Source organism: Pan troglodytes, chromosome 11, assembly GCF_028858775.2.
Source record: "Pan troglodytes isolate AG18354 chromosome 11, NHGRI_mPanTro3-v2.0_pri, whole genome shotgun sequence".
Taxonomy (NCBI): domain Eukaryota; kingdom Metazoa; phylum Chordata; class Mammalia; order Primates; family Hominidae; genus Pan; species Pan troglodytes.
Window position 1 is genome coordinate 80,265,174 of NC_072409.2, and position 22,095 is coordinate 80,287,268.

Consider the following 22,095-nt stretch of genomic DNA (forward strand, 5'->3'; position numbering starts at 1 on the left):
TTCCCAGGGGTAGAGAAGGCAAGGCCTGACTCTAAGGACTCTTGGGAGGTGGGGAGTCCTTAGAATGGTTCTTTAACTAGTTGCAGGCTGTAGTGAGACCTCACACACCTGCAAAGGTAGTGTAACTGGGTGGGAGGGGTAGAGATGAGGAGTCCTCTGTGAGCTCAATAGTTCACCCCTCTACAGGTCAACAGTCCTGCAGCAGCAATACAACCGGGTGGGGAAAGTGGAGCATGGCTCTGTGGCCCTGCCTGCCATCATGCGCTCTGGAGCCTCTGGTCCCGAGAATTTCCAGGTGGGCAGCATGCCCCCTGCCCAGCAGCAGATTACCAGCGGCCAGATGCACCGAGGACACATGCCTCCTCTGGTAAGTGTCCCACTTCCACCACGGTGCCAGGGCCCTTCTCTCACCCTCAGCTGGGCCGAGCCAGGAGTTAGGCAGTCTTTTCCCAGGTCCCTATTTGTATTCTCTCCCTAGCCCCTGGTTCTCTTTTACCTTCTCTTTTCTCCAAACATCCATTCCAGTCCCTGTTTCTCCCCACTTGTCTTTAGACTTCAGCCCAGCAGGCACTCACTGGAACCATTAACTCCAGCATGCAGGCCGTGCAGGCTGCCCAGGCCACCCTGGATGACTTTGACACTCTGCCGCCTCTTGGCCAGGATGCTGTAAGTATGGGATGGAGGAGAGGCCGGTGGTACTGAAGCTGAGACTCCAAGGGATAGGGATGAGGTGAACCAAACCAGGGCAGATCCTGAAGTCTTTTCCTCTCTCTTTCAGGCCTCTAAGGCCTGGCGTAAAAACAAGATGGATGAATCAAAGCATGAGATCCACTCTCAGGTAGATGCCATCACAGCTGGTACTGCATCTGTGGTGAACCTGACAGCAGGTAGGCCGGATGCTAGTTTCCGGGTGTGTGATGGGGAGGGGGGGTGCAAGTGTGCACAGGCATGCATGTGACTGGCTCCATGTGTGACTGTGCCTTGACTCACTGTGGAAGGGACTGTGTGTGTGCGTCTTTCCGTGGACATGTGTGTGACTAACTGGGTGTGACTTTGCTCCCTCCCCAGCCCTTTGTCTGGCCTGCCCTGTCTCTCATGTTCCTCTTTCTCCTTTTCCCCTTAGGGGACCCTGCTGAGACAGACTATACCGCAGTGGGCTGTGCAGTCACCACAATCTCCTCCAACCTGACGGAGATGTCCCGTGGGGTGAAGCTGCTGGCTGCCTTGCTGGAGGACGAAGGCGGCAGTGGCCGGCCCCTGTTGCAGGCAGCAAAGGGCCTTGCGGGAGCAGTGTCAGAACTGCTGCGCAGTGCCCAACCAGCCAGTGCTGAGGTCAGGGGCCACAGGTTTGGGTTAGGGTGGAGACAGGGTTCAAGCCCAAGGAGAAGGGGCAGTCCAAGCCACAGGATGGAAGCCTGGGTCCTGTGGGCCTGTGAGATGCACAGGCATGTGGGCAGGGATTGGGCAGCTTCTGACTGGTGTTCACTCTCCACAGCCCCGTCAGAACCTGCTGCAAGCAGCTGGGAACGTGGGCCAGGCCAGTGGGGAGCTGTTGCAACAAATTGGGGAAAGTGATACTGACCCCCACTTCCAGGTTGGTGACTTACCCAACCCCCCAGAACCCCAGAATCTAGGAAGTAACTTCTGCTCGTGAATCCAGTTCCTAGTCCTGGCTTCTATGAATTGACCCCTAAAAACCAATCTGAACCTCTATTTCCAGGGGATGATACTAATAACTTCTGATCTCTCTTTTAGGGGTTAGAATTCAGAACCCCTGAATCCAAACTTAACCTGCTAGTTTACTCTTGGCCCTCATTTATTCTTTAGCCCCTTGTCATCTTTTCTCTCTCTTCCCCGTACATAGCCCTTGCCCCAATTTGAGGACCCCCCACAATGCTATAGACCATGCCACCCTGAGAATAGTGTTCCTCTAGCTCTCCCCCTTCCCACTCCATGCCAATTTCCTCAGCTGACTTTTCACCCTGGATTTCCCATGCAGATATGTGCATCCAGAGGGGCTGGGGTTCGATCTCCCCCCGATTCCCCTACGGTAACAGCCTCTGGCCTGGGCCTTCCCAGCTTTGTCCTCTCTGAGCCGCATACACTCGTTTCTGTACTTCTCCCTCAGCCTCCTGGGGGACCAGAACTTGGTGGGAGATGAGGAGGCCTGGCGAAGCCAGGCTTTGGGAAATGGGATCAGGTAGGGTAGTACAGGGACTTGCTCCCAAGACTCCAGGATGACCACTTCCAATCCCAGATCAAGAAGTGGAGTAAAGAAGCTGGGGGTGGAGGGATCCCAGGAGATACCTCCTACCTCCTCTCCCCACCCCATTGTAACAGCGCCACCACATTGTCTCCCCGTCATCATCGAGTGTATCCGCCTCATGTGTGTCTCCATTTGGTGTAGGCTGTATTTTCTCTTGGTGTGGGTTTGTTCCTCGGTGGGGGTTCTGTCCTGCTGGGTGCTCAGGGCAGTAGCTCGGGGTAGGTTCTGGTTGCTTCTGCGTACACTCTCCTTTGATTGGATCAGTGGGAATAATGAAGCAGCTTACGCCTCTGAGAAGTGTCTGTGAATCCCAAGCCCAATCTCAGGTCATGCTAACTGCTGTTTTCTCACAGGATGTGCTAATGCAGCTCGCCAAAGCTGTGGCAAGTGCTGCAGCTGCCCTCGTCCTCAAGGCCAAGAGTGTGGCCCAGCGGACAGAGGACTCGGGACTTCAGACCCAAGTTATTGCTGCAGCAACACAGTGTGCCCTATCCACTTCCCAACTAGTGGCCTGTACTAAGGTGAGCCCCAAAGTTGCTCTAGTCCGTGCTGAGGGGTAATACTACCACACACACGTGAGCCTTTCATTTTATTTCTTTGGCTCTGGAGGCCTCCTCACCCATCCCAGTTACTGCTATGAGCAGCATACTCTACCTCCTTTCCCTTGCCTACGTCTCTGACATTCACTTTACCTACAGGTGGTGGCACCTACAATCAGCTCACCTGTCTGCCAAGAGCAACTGGTGGAGGCTGGACGACTGGTAGCCAAAGCCGTGGAGGGCTGTGTGTCTGCCTCCCAGGCAGCTACAGAGGATGGGCAACTGTTGCGAGGGGTAGGAGCAGCAGCCACAGCTGTCACCCAGGCCCTAAATGAGCTGCTGCAGCATGTGAAAGCCCATGCCACAGGGGCTGGGCCTGCTGGCCGTTATGACCAGGCTACTGACACCATCCTAACCGTCACTGAGAACATCTTTAGCTCCATGGGTGATGCTGGTAAGACACGCACCCCCAGGAAAACAAAAAACCCTACCAGGGTTCCCTAAGCCCACTGGACATCATCCCCTTGCGGACCTAACCACTTCACCCCAAGGAACTCAGCACAGTGTGGGCTTGCCAGCCACACAACCATAGGCTCATCATTAAAGCTCTCTGAACCCTCTGCTTCCCCTTCTGTAAAAGGAATATTAAGTCCTCTACCTTCCCTGGAGCATTAAAGAATATACCAAAGTACGCACAAAAATATATAGAAAGTGACGTGAAAGTGGTATAGCCTTCCCTACTATACCCCTGACCCCAAAAGTTTTCAGAGAGTGTCTCATCTTCTCAAGGCTACTGGCTGAAAATACCCATTGGAGACTGTCCTTCTCCCATAAGAACCCACTGGAGAATCTTTTTCTCCAAGATCCTAAACCCAGAAAAAAAATAGCCCCAAAGAAATGATGCAAGAGCTTTTGCCAGTCTCTTTTTCTGTCCCTAAAGCCCCCATCTACCTTGTCTACACCACTTTTCCCCACCTTTGTCCCCACCCCTGACACCTCAGTGTCTCTGGCTTCCTCGCCTGACTGTGCCCTATGCTTTCAGGGGAGATGGTGCGACAGGCCCGCATCCTGGCCCAAGCCACATCTGACCTGGTCAATGCCATCAAGGCTGATGCTGAGGGGGAAAGTGATCTCGAGAACTCCCGCAAGCTCTTAAGTGCTGCCAAGATCCTAGCTGATGCCACAGCCAAGATGGTAGAGGCTGCCAAGGTACAAAGCCTTCTGTGCACACTCCCAGACTGGACCCTAGAGGGAAGTAGAGCGGTCCAGATGGTCACCCTCATCTGATGGGGGAGACCCAGGAAAAGCAGAAAACACAAGAGGACAAATATAGGAGCACTCAGGAAATGAATGAGCCCCAAGGCTGTGGGTGAGCCATGACCCAGGCTTTTTTTTTTTTTTTTTTTTTTTTTAAAGATGTGGTCTCACTGTGTTGCCCAGGCTGGTCTCAAACTCTTGGACTCAAGTGATCCTCCCACCTTGGCCTCCCGAAGTGTTAGGATTACAGGCATGAGCCACCGCACCTGGCCTAAAATTATTTTTTAATTGACATAATTTTACATATTCATGAGGTACATAGTGACGTTTCAATACATGTATAGTAATCAGATCAGAGTAATTAACATATCCATCATTTATCCAAATATTTATCATTTATTTGTGTTGGGAACATTCAGTATCCTCCTCCTAGCTATTTGGAACTATATAAAAGTCTTTAGTCATCCTACAGTGGTGTAGAACGCTAGAACTTACTCCTATCTAGCTATAATTTTGTGTCCTTTAATAAATCTCTCCCATTCCTCTGTAGTAGGCAACCAGATCCTTTTTCTTTAAGTCCAAGGTCTTAAGTCCAAGGCCTATTTTTACCTTCTTTGCTGCTACCCTGCCTGGGATTCCTTTCCTTCCTGGTCTCCCCTGTGAATACACATAGGCATTCAGTCTCTGGGGCCTCTGCTGCCAGCAGGACACTGAGACACCAGCATGCAGAGAACCATCAGAAAGAAGCCCAGATGATTCCTAGGCCCCCTGGACTCTGGGGCTTTTCAGTTGGCAGGAGTAAGCAGGTCCCCTGCTTTGGTATTCCTGAGATGCCTGCTCTAAACTGAGTCCTCCTTTGTCCAGGAAGCCCTACTCACCTCACTCATGTGTGGTATTCCCCAAGGAGGGGAAGACAAAACAATTCCACCTTAAGAAAGGATTTCAGCATCCAGTGGGAATCCTAGCCCCCTGAGGTTTCCCATTGACCTTCATGAGTCAGCTCCTCTCAAAGGTGATTGCCTTTTGGTGGGGCTAGTTAGAGATGACTTCAGGAAAATACATGAATTTTAAACTGAGTCTAGAGGAGTGAGAGAGGAGCTTCTTTAGGATCCACAGGAGAGCTGGGTGATGACTGTCTTTCCACCTCTCCCTCAGGGAGCAGCCGCCCACCCTGACAGTGAGGAGCAGCAGCAGCGGCTGCGGGAGGCAGCTGAGGGGCTGCGCATGGCCACCAATGCAGCCGCGCAGAATGCCATCAAGAAAAAGCTGGTGCAGCGCCTGGAGGTGAGGCTGGGAGTTTCACCAGGAGCAAGAGAGAGTGTGGGTGCTGTGGGAGGAATGAACTGAAAGGGAGGTGCGGAGAGTAAGTTAATACGTCCTTGAGGCATAACCTGGGCAAGGTAGGCCAGGGACTGGGCTGGGCATGGGAATCCATGGGCTTCGTCTGACTACTCTTGTCTTCACAGCATGCAGCCAAGCAGGCTGCAGCCTCAGCCACACAGACCATCGCTGCAGCTCAACATGCAGCCTCTACCCCCAAGGCCTCTGCCGGCCCCCAGCCCCTGCTGGTGCAGAGCTGCAAGGTAAGACTCTAGGAAGGATATGGGAGTGGAAGAGGGAGACTTGTGGGTCTCTTATGACATTTTCACCTACAGGCAGTGGCAGAGCAGATTCCACTGCTGGTGCAAGGTGTCCGAGGAAGCCAAGCCCAGCCTGACAGCCCCAGCGCTCAGCTTGCCCTCATTGCTGCCAGCCAGAGCTTCCTGCAGGCAAGGCACCCCCTCTGCACTTCTCTGACCTGACCTTCCCACCTTTCTAAGCTTCCATCTCCCACAGTTTGAATCTCTGCCAAGAGCCTCTTTCCCAATACCAAGCCCCAGTGTTCCCTACATCCTGACCATCATCAGTCCTTGTACCCAAGCCCAGAGGGAGGATGGCACACTTCATCCACCTGCCTATTCCCCAACAGCCAGGTGGGAAGATGGTGGCAGCTGCAAAGGCCTCAGTGCCAACGATTCAGGACCAGGCTTCAGCCATGCAGCTGAGTCAGTGTGCCAAGAACCTGGGCACCGCGTTGGCTGAACTCCGGACGGCTGCCCAGAAGGTATGGAAGCTGGTTCTGGCTTTGGAAGATGAGGCTGGAGTCCTGTGATGAGAGGAAATCTGTGCAGAATAACCCAATACGCAGATAATTGTGTAATCAGAGGCATTGGTGAGACACAGCAGTACCTTCTACACCCAAAGCCCCTTTCTTATCATAGGCTCAGGAAGCATGTGGACCTTTGGAGATGGATTCTGCACTGAGTGTGGTACAGAATCTAGAGAAAGATCTACAGGAAGTGAAGGCAGCAGCTCGAGATGGCAAGCTTAAACCCTTACCTGGGGAGACAGTAAGTATGTTTAAGACCTCATTCTTACTCAAATCCTAAAGTCTTCCTTCACCTCCGTGCCCCAGAGCTGCTCAAAACCTTTCCTTCCTTCCTTTTTCTTTTTTCTCTTTCTCTCTTTTATTTTTCTTTTCTTTCTTCTTCCTTCCTTTTTTCTTTCTCTTTCTCCTTCCTTCCTTCTTTCTTCCTTCCTTTCTTTTCTTCCTTTCCTCTCCTCTTTCTTTTCTTTTCTTTTCCGTTCTTTTATTTCTTTTTCTTTCTTGATGGAGTCTCGCTCTGTCACCTAAACTGTAGTGCAGTCGTGCAATCTCAGCTCACTGCAACCTCTGCCTCCTGGGTTCAAGCCATTCTCCTGCCTCAGCCTCCTGAGTAGCTGGGATTACAGGCATGCACCACCACGCCTGGCTAATTTTTGTATTTTTAGTAGAGATGGGGTTTCGCCATGTTGCCCAGGCTGGTCTTGAACTCCTGACCTCAGGTGATCCACCTGCCTCAGCCTCCCAACGTGCTAGGATTATAGGTGGCAGCCATCGCACCCAGCCCAAAACATTTATTTAAATTGCCACCTGTCCCCAAGTACATTCTCAGGTTCCTTCTCCTCACCTTCTCCTTTCTCAAGCCCAATTCTTCCCCCTTCATCCTTAGATGGAGAAGTGTACCCAGGACCTGGGCAACAGCACCAAAGCCGTGAGCTCAGCCATCGCCCAGCTACTGGGAGAGGTTGCCCAGGGCAATGAGAATTATGCAGGTATGTGGGCAGAGAGCCAGGCATGGGGCATATTGTAAGGGAGGTAGGAAAATGGGAGCTGGATGAGGGATGGGACTGACAGACGAAACCACTGGAATCAGGGCCTGGCAATGAAAGCACCTTCCCTTCCCTCTTTCTCCTCATCTCCCAAGGTATTGCAGCTCGGGATGTGGCAGGTGGGCTGCGGTCACTGGCCCAGGCCGCTAGGGGAGTCGCTGCACTGACGTCAGATCCTGCAGTGCAGGCCATTGTACTTGATACGGCCAGTGATGTGCTGGACAAGGCCAGCAGCCTCATTGAGGAGGCGAAAAAGGCAGCTGGCCATCCAGGGGACCCTGAGAGCCAGCAGCGGCTTGCCCAGGTCAGATATTGGGAAAGGGCCACTCCCTCTCCCCCAGGTTCCTTCATAAGGCCCACACTGATTGAGGCCAAAGCTTCTGAGCCTCGTCCACACTCACAGAGTGATGTCTTCTTGGGTCTGCTCTTGAGAGCCCCTCTGTGGATTCCACCCTTATGTTCTCTTAGTCTTTTTTTTTTTTTTTTTTTTTTTTTTTTGAGACAGAGTTTTGCTCTTATTGCCCAGGCTGGAGTGCAGTGGCGCAATTTCGGCTCAGTGCAGTCTCCGCCTCCTGGGTTCAAGTGATTCTCCTGCCTCAGACTCCCTAGTAGCTGGGACTACAGGCACGCGCCACCACACCCAGCTAATTTTTGAATTTTGTTTTAGTAGAGACAGGGCTTCACCATGTTGGCCAGGATGGTCTCGATCTCTTGACCTCGTGATCTGCCCCCCTCGGCCTCCCATAGTGCTGGGATTACAGGCGTGAGCCACTGTGCCCGGCCCTCTTGGTCTTGTAGAAGTGTCTCAGTTGGATTCAGTCATGGGCTGAGCTAAACACCAAGTTTGGGGAAGTTTAATTACTGTCACTTGAAACCCTAACCTCAGCCTGTTCACCTACAACGCCCCCTTTCTTTTTTCACTTTCAGAGGCAGTAGAGCTAGTCATCTCCCATGTCGCGTGAATGGAGGCGATCTCTCAAATTCTTTTCACTTGGGCAACCCTGTCTCCTTTCTCACCCCAGGTGGCTAAAGCAGTGACCCAGGCTCTGAACCGCTGTGTCAGCTGCCTACCTGGCCAGCGCGATGTGGATAATGCCCTGAGGGCAGTTGGAGATGCCAGCAAGCGACTCCTGAGTGACTCGGTAGGAGGATGGTAGGGGGTGGGGGGACGTAGGAGTCAAAGAATGCCAGGCCTCTCCTTCCTCCCTCTCGGTTGTCCTTTGACCCTGACTTCCCAGATCTGTCCCCTTTCATTACTCCCAGGCTATGTGCCCACCTTTTCAGCCCTCCTTTACCAGACTTCTGCCTGCATCATTCCCCACTCTTCTGTCTGACTTCCCCTCTCACCTTGCAGCTTCCTCCTAGCACTGGGACATTTCAAGAAGCTCAGAGCCGGTTGAATGAAGCTGCTGCTGGGCTGAATCAGGCAGCCACAGAACTGGTGCAGGCCTCTCGGGGAACCCCTCAGGACCTGGCTCGAGCCTCAGGCCGATTTGGACAGGACTTCAGCACCTTCCTGGAAGCTGGTGTGGAGATGGCAGGCCAGGCTCCGGTATGAAGAGGCAGAGGGTCTGGTTGAATGGTTCCCACTAAGGGTTAGATAGGAGGCAGTTGAGTGACCAGTCCTGACTTGCTCCTGGCTCCCTTCCCTCCCCAGTCTCTAGCACTACTTGAGTGTCTGGGAAAGAAGATCCCTTTTAGAGACAGATAAGAAAGGACAGGACAATGCATTGACCTTGTCACCTTCAACAGAGCCAGGAGGACCGAGCCCAAGTTGTGTCCAACTTGAAGGGCATCTCCATGTCTTCAAGCAAACTTCTTCTGGCTGCCAAGGCCCTGTCCACGGACCCTGCTGCCCCTAACCTCAAGAGTCAGCTGGCTGCAGCTGCCAGGTAAGTAGTTGCTGAGAAGCCCAGCCCTGGACTGTGTGAGAGAGACTGGGGAGCAGGCAGTTCATGAGAGCTTCTTGGCTTAGGAATGGCTATAGGCAAAAGATAAATACTTACATAGGACCCAGGAATGATGACCTATTCACCTATTCACTCAACTTTCTGTCACTCCCAGGGCAGTAACTGACAGCATCAATCAGCTCATCACTATGTGCACCCAGCAGGCACCCGGCCAGAAGGAGTGTGATAACGCCCTGCGGGAATTGGAGGTAGACACATGGCAGGCTGATGGCATTGAGGTTGAGGGAAGTGTTCTGGTTTTGGGCCTGAGGGAGGTGTCTTGGATCTCACTTTGCCCTCCCCCTACACAGACGGTCCGGGAACTCCTGGAGAACCCAGTCCAGCCCATCAATGACATGTCCTACTTTGGTTGTCTGGACAGTGTAATGGAGAACTCAAAGGTCAGCACAGCCAGGAACTCGGAGGAGAGAGGGCAGTAGGATGGAGCTAACCAGATGCTGCCCGGGGGTTCTGAGGACATGCTCTGACTCCCCTGATGTCCTCTGTTCCTCAGGTGCTGGGCGAGGCCATGACTGGCATCTCCCAAAATGCCAAGAACGGAAACCTGCCAGAGTTTGGAGATGCCATTTCCACAGCCTCAAAGGCACTTTGTGGCTTCACCGAGGCAGCTGCACAGGTTATTTTCCTCAGATGGGTTCTTTGAATGGCCCCTACTTTCTTTACCCCATCTCCTCTCAGCCTGACATACCTGTAGATAAATCAAGAAGTTTATGTTTGCAAAGCCAACTCTATGGAATCTGGGTTGTCCTCCTCCTGAAGTGGAGACACTTGTCAGCAATTACTGAACACCAGCAGTTCTGATTTCTGTAATTCCTGAACCCTGGTACTTTGGTTAGGATTACACTGCCCAACCGTGAGGCCTTTTCCAGCTGGCTTTCTCAAAATATACTAATTAGCTTATACAAACCATTTTTTCATGTTATTACTACTTTCTTTTTTTTTTTTTTTTTTTGAGACAGCGTTTCACTCTGTCGCCCAGGCTGAAGTGCAATGGCGTGATCTAGGCTCACTGCAAGCTCCGCCTCCCGGGTTCACGCTAGTCTCCTGCCTCAGCCTTCCAAGTAGCTGGGACTACAGGCGCTCACCACCACACCCGGCTAATTTTTTGTATTTTTTTTTTTTTTTTTTAGTAAAGACAGGGTTTCACCATGTTAGCCAGGATGGTCTCGATATCCTGACTCGTGATCCACCTGCCTCGGCCTCCCAAAGTGCTGGAATTACAGGCGTGAGCCACCGCGCCTGGCCTGTAATCACTACTTTCTTAAAATAGTACTAGTGACAAAATTTCCAGTTACTTGAGTTATCAGTTAACTTTGCCTTTTCCCACATTATCAAGTATAAAACTACCTATTAGCTGTAAAGTATTTTGCTTTAGTATATGAATCCTTAAAACAAACTGGCATGAGAGTTCACTTCAGACTATTTTCCCTGAAAGCCTACCATCCTAGCCCTCCATCTCCACCACCTCCCTGTGCCCTGTCAGAATAGGCGCCTTGCTCTAGGTGGCTTGTTTGATTTTGTTTTTTTGTTTTTTTGGTTTTTTGTTTGTTTTTTGAGACGGAGTCTCGCTCTGTCGCCAGGCTGGAGTGCAGAGGCATAATCTCGGCTCACTGCAACCTCCGCCTCCCGGGTTCAAGTGATTCTCCTACCTCAGCCTCCCGAGTAGCTGGGACTACAGGCGCCTGCCACCACACCCGCCTGATTTTTGTATTTTTAGTAGAGACAGGGTTTCACTAAACCTCTTTGTTATTTGTTTGGTTTTTTTCCCCCCAACTTCTGAAAATGCATAGAGGAAAAAGCAAAGCTACTATGTATTGATTGAAGTATGAATCAAACATTAGGATGTTCTTTCCATCATAAAAATGGCTTTTTAACCCCTCCCTTCCTTTCCAAATATCTGACGCATGGAGGTGCTGTAAATGTGAATTAGCCTAATAACCTTCATCAGTTTTGAACTGTCTTTAAAAGAGGCTTTGCTTGTGTGCACAAAGGTGTGTATTTATATATGGCTCTCAAACTTTTTACTGCTACTTACAGTAAGCCATACTTTTCACTCTAAGACCCAACATACACAAACATATCTAAATAGAGATTTGATAAAAACCCTTGCTATGTAGTTTTCCTTTTTATTAACTTTTTTAATCTTCTGAAATGCTTGAATATACTTAATGAAAACAGGAGAGTATTTTTTTTCTTCTTTATAGTGTAACCATAGTTTGCTAATGTATCTCCACTCATGGAGAACTCTGGAAAATAAGCCCTGTTCTCTAAACTTACCTCTGCTCTCTTTTGTCCCTACTATCACTATTCATTTCCCACCTGCAATCTTTATTCCTCACCCCCACCCCCTTTTCTCTTCCCAGGCTGCATATCTGGTTGGTGTCTCTGACCCCAATAGCCAAGCTGGACAGCAAGGGCTAGTGGAGCCCACACAGTTTGCCCGTGCAAACCAGGCAATTCAGATGGCCTGCCAGAGTTTGGGAGAGCCTGGCTGTACCCAGGCCCAGGTAACTCAAGGGAACAGGGACCACAGGCGAGTCTGGGAAAGGGCAGACCGACCCCGTGGAGTAGAGGGAGGTGAGGCATGTGGGAAAGAGGGCAGGGACCCATCTCTGACCTTGCACACACAGCTTCTTTTTGGGTAACTGTCTTTTTCTGCCATGGGTCTCATCATTTTTCAGTTACTGCTAAATTCACAACTTCTCTGTAGATGTTCGAGCTTACTCTCCCATATGCCCTCTTATGGTTTCTCCATTAGTATGTCTTTCCACTCCCATGCCCAGTTCATCTTTGGGTATCTCTGTCTCCTAGATCTTGACTTTTCAGGTGACTCTGTTATTCCTGTTTTGACTCCTCAGGGTATTGCTCTCCATCCCCTGACCCTAAAATGGCTCCTCCTTGGGTATGTACACCTCCTTCCTGCCCTCATCGTGGCTCTTCCATGTGTCTCCTCAGGTGCTCTCCGCAGCCACCATTGTGGCTAAACACACCTCTGCGCTGTGTAACAGCTGTCGCCTGGCTTCTGCCCGTACCACCAATCCTACTGCCAAGCGCCAGTTTGTACAGTCAGCCAAGGAGGTGGCCAACAGCACAGCTAATCTTGTCAAGACCATCAAGGTTCCCATTGCTTGAATTCCCAGCCTCTCCCTGACCTGTCCTATCTTCTCTCCCGAGTCCCCCAGTTATTCTCTGAAGCCTTCTACCAAATCCCCTCTGCCTGAGCCCAAGCTCTTTCTATTCAGACTGACCACCTAGCCTCTCCCCAAATCCTGTAAGTCCCAGGAAGGAGACCTGGACTTCACTTCCTATACCCCCTATGACTGCATCCCAAGTCCTGAGAGCCTCTCTGTCACTTCTAGGCGCTAGATGGGGCCTTCACAGAGGAGAACCGTGCCCAGTGCCGAGCAGCAACAGCCCCTCTGCTGGAGGCTGTGGACAATCTGAGTGCCTTTGCGTCCAACCCTGAGTTCTCCAGCATTCCTGCCCAGATCAGCCCTGAGGTGAGGCGATGTGAAGGGGGAACTGATGGGCCAGCTTATCACCTCATCTTCCAGGGACTCCTGAGACTTACCTTCCTGCCTCCCCTCTCCCCAGGGTCGGGCTGCCATGGAGCCCATTGTGATCTCTGCCAAGACAATGTTAGAGAGTGCCGGGGGACTCATCCAGACAGCCCGGGCCCTCGCAGTCAATCCCCGGGACCCCCCGAGCTGGTCGGTGCTGGCCGGCCACTCCCGTACTGTCTCAGACTCCATCAAGAAGCTAATTACAAGCATGAGGTATTGAGGGATGGAGAACCAGTGTGGCTGGGGGGCATACATTGTGGCAGAATGGAGGATGGGCACTTGAGTGCAATGAGATGGGATGGTGTTGGGAGGATACAGGGGAAGGATAGGCTGGCCTTGCAGTAGGGGATGTTCTTGGTGTTGGAGCCCATGATGTGTCTGCAGGGACAAGGCTCCAGGGCAGCTGGAGTGTGAAACGGCCATTGCAGCTCTGAACAGTTGTCTACGGGACCTAGACCAGGCTTCCCTCGCTGCAGTCAGCCAGCAGCTTGCTCCCCGTGAGGGAATCTCTCAAGAGGTGAGAGGGAGAGGGTTATATGGAAAGATGTGTCTAGGAAGAGAAATATCAGACTCAAAGAAGCTGGGGGATCAAGGAGTGGCTTCTTAGGGACATCAAAGGGCTGGGATGTGCGAAGGAGGGTTAGGGTATTTGGTATGGACAGAAGAGCAGTTCTTTGTAGCCAGAGGGTCCTATTGCAGGTCACCATCAGGGCTAATGTCCACTTCCTCCCCAGGCCTTGCACACTCAGATGCTCACTGCAGTACAAGAGATCTCCCATCTCATTGAGCCGCTGGCCAATGCTGCCCGGGCTGAAGCCTCCCAGCTGGGACACAAGGTACCTATGGAGACTCATGGGAAGTCCCAGGGAGTAGGGTGAGAGAGAGGGGACCTGACCCCTAGTCCAACCCCTTGCCTCAGGTGTCCCAGATGGCCCAGTACTTTGAGCCGCTCACCCTGGCTGCAGTGGGTGCTGCCTCCAAGACCCTGAGCCACCCGCAGCAGATGGCACTCCTGGACCAGACTAAAACATTGGCAGAGTCTGCCCTGCAGTTGCTATACACTGCCAAGGAGGCTGGTGGTAACCCAAAGGTATTGAGGGTTGGGAGGGAGGAGCTGTTACTAGCAAGAGGCTGGAGAAACAGGAACAACAGAGCTCCTCTCCTCTCCCCACAGCAAGCAGCTCACACCCAGGAAGCCCTGGAGGAGGCTGTGCAGATGATGACCGAGGCCGTAGAGGACCTGACAACAACCCTCAACGAGGCAGCCAGTGCTGCTGGGGTCGTGGGTGGCATGGTGGACTCCATCACCCAGGCCATCAACCAGGTTAGAGTCTTGGGGTGCCTTTGGACACTGAGGCTACCCTGGGCCAGAGCCTCCAAGCACAGTGGCAGAGACCCTAACAGTCTTTCCCTTTCCCTATCCTCCCCCCTCAGCTAGATGAAGGACCAATGGGTGAACCAGAAGGTTCCTTCGTGGATTACCAAACAACTATGGTGCGGACAGCCAAGGCCATTGCAGTGACTGTTCAGGAGATGGTGAGTTTGGGCGAGTCCCAGAGGACTGCCCTCGGAGAGCTGACTTTGGATATAACTTCACTCGTTCCATTATCACCAGGTTACCAAGTCAAACACCAGCCCAGAGGAGCTGGGCCCTCTTGCTAACCAGCTGACCAGTGACTATGGCCGTCTGGCCTCAGAGGCCAAGCCTGCAGCGGTGGCTGCTGAAAATGAAGAGGTAAACGTGGAGGCAACTCTGCCCTGCCCCCTGCCCCTTGTTCCTGATGTGTCAGCGTCTAGGGCTGTCCCACCCCCACCCTCTCTGGTCTTTCATAGAAAGGGGAACAGCCTCAGGGCCACTCTGCTGAAGACTAGTGAGGCTCTGGGTAGGGACAGAGGATCAAAGCCCTCAGTCACAGTTACAAAGGAAACAGCTCAGAATCTGGAGCCTTCCCGGGCCTGCCTTTCTGGCTTCTGCCGACCCTCATCTGGGCTTACAGCTGCTTCTCTGTTGTGCTGCCAGTCCATGTTCTTCTTCTTTCTTGTTGCAAACTCATGAAGCTCTTCCTTACCTAAGCCTCTAGCTTTCCAAGAAAGCAAGTAATTGGATCTTAGCAGGACACATGTAATCCCCATCCTTAAAACCCTCCATAACCCCATACAGGCCACATGGTAATCCACGGCCCTCTGATTCCCACACTCAAGCATAAAGTGCTCCTCCCCTCCTCCCCACTGTGCTTAACACAATCCTCACCACTTAGTGCCTGCGTGCTACTATTTTCTGTGTGTAGGAGGTGACCTTCTGCCTAAAGGATATGCAACCGGAAACGTCCTTGTGCTGGGAACCTTCTCTCTCTGCTTCTTTAGTCTACAATGCATGTTTTTTTATGTCCTTAGTGACTTTTCCAAGCACAGTGGAGGTACCCTGAGTGCCCCTTGTAAAATCCATCTGTCTTTCCCTTGGCTCACAGATAGGTTCCCATATCAAACACCGGGTACAGGAGCTGGGCCATGGCTGTGCCGCTCTGGTCACCAAGGCAGGCGCCCTGCAGTGCAGCCCCAGTGATGCCTACACCAAGAAGGAGCTCATAGAGTGTGCCCGGAGAGTCTCTGAGAAGGTGACGGTGCTCATCCCTGCAGATGGTGGGACTGCCTCCAAACTCTGTAGCCTTTGCCATCCTCCTCCAGCCCTCTCAGCCCTCTCCTGTTGTCACTTCTCCCAGGCATGGGCAAACTTTCCATTTCACATGGCACCTTCCACAGTCACCATGTGACATTCCCTACCCAGGTCTCCCACGTCCTGGCTGCGCTCCAGGCTGGGAATCGTGGCACCCAGGCCTGCATCACAGCAGCCAGCGCTGTGTCTGGTATCATTGCTGACCTCGACACCACCATCATGTTCGCCACTGCTGGCACGCTCAATCGTGAGGGTACTGAAACTTTCGCTGACCACCGGTAAGACAGGAACTGGGCCTAAGGGAGGCAGACAGGTCGGGGCACGGGGCTGGAAGAGGCAGGATAGCATTCGCTGGAATGGGGAAGACCTGGACCAGGCAGCTTGGACGGGCTGGAGTGGGTAGGGGAGATCTGACTAAGCTGGGCCCTCCCTCAGGGAGGGCATCCTGAAGACTGCGAAGGTGCTGGTGGAGGACACCAAGGTCCTGGTGCAAAACGCAGCTGGGAGCCAGGAGAAGTTGGCGCAGGCTGCCCAGTCCTCCGTGGCGACCATCACCCGCCTCGCTGATGTGGTCAAGCTGGGTGCAGCCAGCCTGGGAGCTGAGGACCCTGAGACCCAGGTAGTGACCTGATGCCCCTAATTCCGGCTGGAATCACTTCCTGTCCCGCTTCTTCCTCCCATAAACCAGAGCCAACACTTCCCCACACAGGTGGTACTAATCAACGCAGTGAAAGATGTAGCCAAAGCCCTGGGAGACCTCATCAGTGCAACGAAGGCTGCAGCTGGCAAAGTTGGAGATGACCCTGCTGTGTGGCAGCTAAAGAACTCTGCCAAGGTTGGAGAGAATGAGAGCAACATCAGGAGGGGCACTGGATTAACATACTTCCTCCTGTTCCTTAAAATCATTCCTCTTCACTCCTCTGATACCTCCAGGTGATGGTGACCAATGTGACATCATTGCTTAAGACAGTAAAAGCCGTGGAAGATGAGGCCACCAAAGGCACTCGGGCCCTGGAGGCAACCACAGAACACATACGGCAGGAGCTGGCGGTGAGTGAGAGTCTGGGGCATCAGGGACTAGGGTCAGAGAGAGGGATCCTGAAAGCCTGTGAACCTGTGCCACACATATACTCACAGCTGGAGTCACACACAGTCTTCTCTCTCATCTATCGCCAGACTTTTTTTTTGAGAAGGGTCTTGCTCTGTAGCCATCCTCCTCCAGCCTTCTCAGCCCTCTCCTCTTGTCATTTCTCCCAGGTGTAGGTGACCTTTCCATTTCACAAGGCATCTTCCTCAGTCACCATGTGACTTCCCCTACCCCAGCTCTCCCACACCCTCCTTCTGGAGTGCAGTGGCGTGATCTCAGCTCACTACAACCTCCACCTCCCAGGTTCAAGTGGTTCTCATGCCTCAGCCTCCTGAGTCACTGGGAATACAGGTGCATACCATGCTGGCTAGTTTTTGTATTTTTAGTAGAGATGGGGTTTCACCATGTTGACCAGGCTGGTCTCGAACTCCTGGCCTCAAGTGATCCACCCGCCTTGGCCACCCAAAGTGCTGGGATTACACTCATGAGCCACTGTGCCAGTGAGCTACATTCATGTCTGTCCCCTACCCACTTGTTTATTCCTTAGCATGTGACAACTGTATTTTTTCACCACCCTCCCACTTTCTCCAGTCACTAGTGGCCTCTTCTTAGTTGCTACATTCAGTGGCCACTTCTTGGCCTTCATCCTCTTTGAATATTTCGAAAGCATCTGACTGTTAACAAGCCTCTCTTTGAAATTCTTTCTTCTGCTGGGCATGGTGGCTTACGCCAGCACTTTGGGAGGCCAGCAGCTGTTGCCACGTCCTTTCATTCCTCCTCCCTGGTCCCCTGTCCGCACTCTGGTTCACACTTCCATACTCTCCCACACTTTGGCTGTGGCACCAGTTTTCTCCCTGGTCTCCCTGCTTCTGGTCCCTGCCACTCTCCTCTCTCCCTACTCATCTTTCTAATTTCTAAATGCATCTTTCTAAGGTTCTGTTTTCACCTTTACTTGAAGATGTCCAAGTTGGAACTCTTGACTTTCTGCCTCCCATACCTGGTCCTTTCCTGGTCTTCCCCCATCTCAGTAAATGGCACCTCTTAGTAACTCAGTTCCTAAAGCCAGAAACCTAGCTTCAATATATTAGACTTCTCTCTTTCTCATTCCCCACATCTAAGTTTTGTTAGTGCCCCTTCCAAATACAGCTCATTTTTTCTTTTTATCTCCTACCACTACCACACTGTCCAAACCATCATCAGTCCTTAACTGGATTTATGCAGTAGTCTCTATCCAGTCACCATGCTTCAACACTTGCCCCCTCCAATCCTCCTTTGTACACAGTAGCTAAAATTATGTTTTTAAAATATAAATTAGAGTCTGGACATGGTGGCTGATGCCTGTAAAATCCCAGCGCTTTGGAAGACTGAGATGGGAGGATCACTTGAGTGAGTTCAAGACTAGTCTGGACAACATAGCAAGATCCTGTCTCTACAAAAAATTTAAAGATTAGCTAGGCAAGGTGGCCCATGCCTGTCCCAGTTACTCATGAGTCTGAAGGCAGGAGGATCCCTTGAGCCCAGGGGTTCAAGCCTGCAGTGAACTATGATCACTCCAGTGCACTCCAGCCTGGGTGACAGAGCAAGAAATATATATATATATTAGATTATGTCACTTCACTACTTAAAACCCATTAGTGATGGCTCTGCTTGCTTCTCCAGTCTCATCCTACTCTCTTCCTTTCTGTGCCCCATCCCCCTGCACCATCAGTTCTGAGAACATGCCAAGCTCTTATCTGCTGCAGGCTCTTCCACTCAGTTCTCTCCAGCTTTTTGAACACTGTGCTCCTTCCAGTTCATCAGGCTTCAGCCTCAGTGTCACCTCCTCAGAGAGCCCTTCCCTGACCACCTATCTGAAGTAGTTCTCATCACAGCACTGTCTCTATTCTCTCATAATCCAAATCACAGTTCTCAGTTTTACTGCTTGTTTATTTATTTATTACCTGTGTCCAAAACCAGAATGTAAGCTCCATGAGAACAGGGAGCATCCCTAGCCCCTTGCATAGAATCTGCCACCTAGCTGATCTTTAATAAATGTTTGCAGATTGAACCCATACATCAAAATATTTTATGACTTTCACATATTATGTAAAATTCCAAGTTCCTCGGTGTGATATTCAAGTCCCCAATAACCTTTTCTTCACCATTCCTATATTCCAGAACATTCCTTGATTCCTTGACGTGACATCTTGGTTGTTCATGTCCTACCATTTACCTAAAATGCCCTCCTATCATCTGTATATCTTTTATGGCCTAGCTCTGCCTCTCACCCCTTCAAGGCTTCTCTCTATTTTGGGAATGAAAACCCAGCCAAAAGCCACTTTTGTAATTACTTTTGTGATTTCAAACAAACAAACAAACTCCCCAGTTGCTTCAGTCAGAAACAATAACCAACTGCCTTGTTACATTCACTGTGATGTGTGAATGTCTGCACCAAATCACATGCACACAGAGTTCTACGCTGTCTCATAGTCTCAGCCACTGTAAAATCTTTCTTCTTCTTCTGCCCCCACAGGTTTTCTGTTCCCCAGAGCCACCTGCCAAGACCTCTACCCCAGAAGACTTCATCCGAATGACCAAGGGTATCACCATGGCAACAGCCAAGGCCGTTGCTGCTGGCAATTCCTGTCGCCAGGAAGATGTCATTGCCACAGCCAATCTGAGCCGCCGTGCTATTGCAGATATGCTTCGGGCTTGCAAGGTAGAAATCCTTGAGGCATTTCCGTGAGGCAGCTTTGGGCCAGAACATAGTGGGAGAGAAACTGTAGGGATCTGCGGGGCCTAAAGCTAACATATTACTCTGGGGACAGGAAGCAGCTTACCACCCAGAAGTGGCCCCTGATGTGCGGCTTCGAGCCCTGCACTATGGCCGGGAGTGTGCCAATGGCTACCTGGAACTGCTGGACCATGTACTGCTGGTAAGGGAGGGCGTTGCTTGTTCCTCATACCGGCCTCCCTGAATACACAGCCCTCTTCCTGCAGGCCTTGCACCCTGCTGTCTGTTTTGCTCAGATCTCCTCCCTACCCCACCCTCTACTTCCCAAATCTGTTCTCCTTTCCAAGTCTCCCTTTCTCCCAGGCCCCATCCTTATCATCTTTGGTTCTCCCAGTCACCTCTTCCTCTTCCTCTTTTTCTTTTCTCCTCCCTTCCCACCTGACCACCCCCTTCTCTACTTTCGTCGTCTCCTCTTTCATCTCATCATTCTCCTTGCTCCTTGTCAGCCGGTGAGTGACACAGCCCCACTGTCTCTATCACGTGTGAGGTGTGATGCATGATGTGTGCTTGGATAGGCAGTGTGGAGTTTGAGGGCTGTGGTGTGGAGTGCTCTAGGGATAGGGGTGAGGGGGCCATGGTCTGCCCTATTTCATAGATCAGGGTAGACCCTAAGATGTGATGCTCTTTGTCCCCTGCCCGCTTCTTGCCCAGACCCTGCAGAAGCCAAGCCCAGAACTGAAGCAGCAGTTGACAGGACATTCAAAGCGTGTGGCTGGTTCCGTCACTGAGCTCATCCAGGCTGCTGAAGCCATGAAGGGTGAGGGGTGACCAGGGACAGGGACGGATGGAAAACCCTTATCATGGTGTGATCTCTGCTTCCTGGCTGGACAGCTGTGTGCTAGCCTCCGACCATAGTTCCCCACAGATGCCAGGGCCTGATGATACTAACCATGCTCCCTGGTGCTTTTGACCTCCCCACTCTGCCTTAGCCTCTTTCCTCTTCCTTCATCCCACCAGGAACAGAATGGGTAGACCCAGAGGACCCCACAGTCATTGCTGAGAATGAGCTCCTGGGAGCTGCAGCCGCCATTGAGGCTGCAGCCAAAAAGCTAGAGCAGCTGAAGCCCCGGGCCAAACCTAAGGTCAGTCCTGCTCCCTTCCTCTTCCACCCTCACCATGGCAGTGTCCCCACCTTCATCTCTGACTTTACATCTCTTTCTGCAACCTTCGCTTATTGCAGGAGGCAGATGAGTCCTTGAACTTTGAGGAGCAGATACTAGAAGCTGCCAAGTCCATTGCAGCAGCCACCAGTGCACTGGTAAAGGCTGCGTCGGCTGCCCAGAGAGAACTAGTGGCCCAAGGGAAGGTGAGTGCTTAAATACCCAGAAGAATGGGGACAGGTTGGCACTTTGATGTCTACATCCACATCCATAGCCAGCGAGTCTTTGAAGTGAGTAAAATGCAGGTCTAAGTAGGCTCTTCTTCCTACAGGTGGGTGCCATTCCAGCCAATGCACTGGACGATGGGCAGTGGTCCCAGGGCCTCATTTCTGCTGTAAGTGTGCAATACCACTAGGTCTCTCTCAGTTTGAGAGACTTGAGAAGGCTGGAGTGGGGATGGACCAGGGCAAGGGGCATATTTTTAAGCAAACTCTCCCTGCTTTAGGCCCGGATGGTGGCTGCGGCCACCAACAATCTGTGTGAGGCAGCCAATGCAGCTGTACAAGGCCATGCCAGCCAGGAGAAGCTCATCTCATCAGCCAAGCAGGTAGCTGCCTCCACAGCCCAGCTCCTTGTGGCCTGCAAGGTCAAGGCTGACCAGGACTCAGAGGCAATGAAACGACTTCAGGTGAGAACCCTGACCCATCCCATTGTCCCTTGGGCTATACTGCTTCAAACTGTCACTCCCGAGATGTATGTTTCTATGAGAGAATTGAGGTACTGTCTCAACTGGGACCGTACCTGAGTTCTCAACCTAGGCCACTTTCTCTCTGCCCAGGCTGCTGGCAACGCAGTGAAGCGAGCCTCAGATAATCTGGTGAAAGCAGCACAGAAGGCTGCAGCCTTCGAAGAGCAGGAGAATGAGACAGTGGTGGTGAAAGAGAAGATGGTTGGCGGCATTGCCCAGGTGAGCTTCACCCCAGACGCTGAGGGACGCTGTCAGGAGGGCAGTCATGTTGCCTGCGCTGGTCCCAACTACCCTATGCCCCTGCTGTGCATCCTCACTGAACTAAGCCCCCGATCTCCACCCTCAGATCATCGCAGCACAGGAAGAAATGCTTCGGAAGGAACGAGAGCTGGAAGAGGCGCGGAAGAAACTGGCCCAGATCCGGCAGCAGCAGTACAAGTTTCTGCCTTCAGAGCTTCGAGATGAGCACTAAAGAAGCCGCTTCTATTTAATGCAGACCCGGCCCAGAGACTGTGCGTGCCACTACCAAAGCCTTCTGGGCTGTCAGGGCCCAACCTGCCCAACCCCAGCACTCCCCAAAGTGCCTGCCAAACCCCAGGGCCTGGCCCCGCCCAGTCCCGCAGTACATCCCCTGTCCCCTCCCCAACCCCAAGTGCCTTCATGCCCTAGGGCCCCCCAAGTGCCTGCCCCTCCCCAGAGTATTAACGCTCCAAGAGTATTATTAACACTGCTGCACCTCGATCTGAATCTGCCGGGGCCCCAGCCCACTCCACCCTGCCAGCAGCCTCCAGCCAGTCCCCACAGCCTCATCAGCTCTCTTCATTGTTTTTTGATACTATCTTCCCCCACCCCCAGCTACCCATGGGGGCTGCAGAGTTATAAGCCCCAAACAGGTCATGCTCCAATAAAAATGATTCTACCTACAA

The 22,095-nt window shown here is 52.0% G+C and overlaps 1 protein-coding gene across 2 annotated transcripts in view; it reads left to right on the forward strand.

Moving 5' to 3' along the window:
- The window catches only part of TLN1 (talin 1), a 33,890-nt gene extending 11,795 nt beyond the window's left edge, over positions 1–22,095 (forward strand). For both annotated transcript variants that reach the window (XM_016960832.4, XM_054658013.1), the window contains exons 13-57: positions 187–367; positions 553–666; positions 779–887; positions 1,124–1,332; positions 1,496–1,594; positions 2,620–2,787; positions 2,965–3,259; positions 3,848–4,014; positions 5,218–5,346; positions 5,529–5,645; positions 5,718–5,831; positions 6,032–6,166; positions 6,324–6,452; positions 7,095–7,197; positions 7,350–7,558; positions 8,277–8,396; positions 8,609–8,806; positions 9,007–9,146; positions 9,319–9,412; positions 9,515–9,604; positions 9,718–9,840; positions 11,588–11,731; positions 12,180–12,341; positions 12,584–12,724; positions 12,819–13,000; positions 13,172–13,304; positions 13,522–13,623; positions 13,707–13,877; positions 13,962–14,111; positions 14,222–14,323; positions 14,403–14,522; positions 15,256–15,402; positions 15,573–15,739; positions 15,897–16,080; positions 16,171–16,296; positions 16,395–16,511; positions 19,061–19,246; positions 19,356–19,463; positions 19,973–20,078; positions 20,279–20,403; positions 20,502–20,627; positions 20,753–20,815; positions 20,927–21,109; positions 21,260–21,388; positions 21,516–22,095. In XM_016960832.4, the coding sequence (XP_016816321.2) occupies positions 187–367; positions 553–666; positions 779–887; positions 1,124–1,332; positions 1,496–1,594; positions 2,620–2,787; positions 2,965–3,259; positions 3,848–4,014; positions 5,218–5,346; positions 5,529–5,645; positions 5,718–5,831; positions 6,032–6,166; positions 6,324–6,452; positions 7,095–7,197; positions 7,350–7,558; positions 8,277–8,396; positions 8,609–8,806; positions 9,007–9,146; positions 9,319–9,412; positions 9,515–9,604; positions 9,718–9,840; positions 11,588–11,731; positions 12,180–12,341; positions 12,584–12,724; positions 12,819–13,000; positions 13,172–13,304; positions 13,522–13,623; positions 13,707–13,877; positions 13,962–14,111; positions 14,222–14,323; positions 14,403–14,522; positions 15,256–15,402; positions 15,573–15,739; positions 15,897–16,080; positions 16,171–16,296; positions 16,395–16,511; positions 19,061–19,246; positions 19,356–19,463; positions 19,973–20,078; positions 20,279–20,403; positions 20,502–20,627; positions 20,753–20,815; positions 20,927–21,109; positions 21,260–21,388; positions 21,516–21,641 (6,343 nt within the window). In that variant the 3' untranslated portion in view covers positions 21,642–22,095. The remainder of the gene's footprint in view (positions 1–186; positions 368–552; positions 667–778; positions 888–1,123; positions 1,333–1,495; positions 1,595–2,619; positions 2,788–2,964; positions 3,260–3,847; positions 4,015–5,217; positions 5,347–5,528; positions 5,646–5,717; positions 5,832–6,031; positions 6,167–6,323; positions 6,453–7,094; positions 7,198–7,349; positions 7,559–8,276; positions 8,397–8,608; positions 8,807–9,006; positions 9,147–9,318; positions 9,413–9,514; positions 9,605–9,717; positions 9,841–11,587; positions 11,732–12,179; positions 12,342–12,583; positions 12,725–12,818; positions 13,001–13,171; positions 13,305–13,521; positions 13,624–13,706; positions 13,878–13,961; positions 14,112–14,221; positions 14,324–14,402; positions 14,523–15,255; positions 15,403–15,572; positions 15,740–15,896; positions 16,081–16,170; positions 16,297–16,394; positions 16,512–19,060; positions 19,247–19,355; positions 19,464–19,972; positions 20,079–20,278; positions 20,404–20,501; positions 20,628–20,752; positions 20,816–20,926; positions 21,110–21,259; positions 21,389–21,515) is intronic.